This window comes from Myotis brandtii, unplaced genomic scaffold (genome assembly GCF_000412655.1).
Source record: "Myotis brandtii unplaced genomic scaffold, ASM41265v1 scaffold334, whole genome shotgun sequence".
NCBI lineage: Eukaryota > Metazoa > Chordata > Mammalia > Chiroptera > Vespertilionidae > Myotis > Myotis brandtii.
In genome coordinates this window covers 213144-214439 of record NW_005362885.1, presented here as the reverse complement: position 1 = coordinate 214439, position 1296 = coordinate 213144, and the positions used below count along the sequence as shown (strand labels likewise).

Sequence of the window (1296 nt, the reverse complement as noted above, 5' to 3'; positions counted from 1 at the left end):
CCACACACACACACACACATACACACTGCCTCTTCCTCCCTCACCAGGTCTAGACAACCCCACAGAAGTGACTTTCTTGTGACAAGGGGGCTGGAGGCTTGAAGCCGTCTGGGCCGCAGCGGCACCCTCGTCCCCCGAGCAGGGCAGACAGGGCAGGACCCTGTGGGTCCTGGAGCTCAGCCAGTCTCCCCACCGCTGTCCCAGGCTTGCTTGCTGCTTCTCTGAGGAGTGGGGGAGGCTGAGCGAGTCCCCAGCGCCTGGGGAGGGCGGGGCCTTCACACCAGCTTTGGTGAATTCACACCTCTGCTGGCGTCTGGCGGCTCGGGACAGCTTCACACGTGGGCTGCTAGCACAACACAACCCTGCGGTCTCGAGAGCCCCAGGATATCGGCGCCCCCTCTAAGCGTATTTCAGGCACCGGGCTCTGCGCTCCGCTGCCCTCCCCTCCCTGGCGCTGCCCTCCGGCCTGGCTCTGGTGGAGGTGTGACTCCCACATGCATATTCATGAGCGTGTTTGCAGGGTGCGTCACGGATAACCAGCTGGAGCAGCGGGGGAGGGGCTGCCTCCCTCTGGCTCGGTGCCACCTGCCACTGGCGCTGAGGGAACCCCTGGCTGCAGAGAAGCCCCAGGGGCTGGGCACCGTGGGCACGGAGGGAACTCGGGGAGAAGGCGGCCCAGGCTCCGCAGCAGCCTCCTGGCCAGACCCCAGGCCCAGAGTGGGTGCTGGTGCGAGCGGAGCCCTGGCACGCAGGGGGGGAGAGCCCCGAGGCCGAGGGACCTTGCGGGACCCGTCAATGTGCAGGGAGACAGGAGGGTGTGGAGGCAGAGGGGAGCCCAGTGGTGGCACTTCCTGGGTCACAGGTTCCGTGGAGCGGCCAGAGTGCCGGGAGGGCAGGCGTGTGTGTGTGTGTACGTCTGTTTGTGTGCATGTCTGTGTATGCACGTGTCTGTGTGTCTGTCCATGTGGGCATGTCTGTGTGTCTGTACATGCGTGTCTGTACATGCGTGTCTGTGCACATCTGTGTGTGCACGTGTCTGTGTGTGTATCTGCCTGGCTTGCCCGCCAGCCCTGTTCCCTGTGGGAGTGGGTGGGGGCAGAGCTGGGAGCCCAGGGGGGTCGGGCAGGCGGTGACCCGAGCTGCTGCACAGGAGCTGGAGTTCCTGCGCGTGGCCAAGAAGGAGAAGCTGCGGGAAGCCACGGAGGCGAAGCGCAACCTGCGGAAGGAGATCGAGCGCCTCCGCGCCGAGAACGAGAAGAAGATGAAAGAGGCCAACGAGGCGCGGCTGCGCCTGAA

General features: G+C 65.4%; 1 protein-coding gene across 1 annotated transcript in view; it reads left to right on the top strand.

Annotated features, from left to right (window-relative positions):
* SKI (SKI proto-oncogene) overlaps window positions 1-1294 on the top strand; it is a gene marked incomplete at both ends in the record, with an annotated part of 50319 nt that extends 49025 nt beyond the window's left edge. The window contains one exon of the mRNA XM_014543761.1: window positions 1151-1294. Coding sequence (XP_014399247.1) covers window positions 1151-1294 — 144 coding nt within the window. The remainder of the gene's footprint in view (window positions 1-1150) is intronic.
* Window positions 1295-1296: the final 2 nt, after the last annotated feature.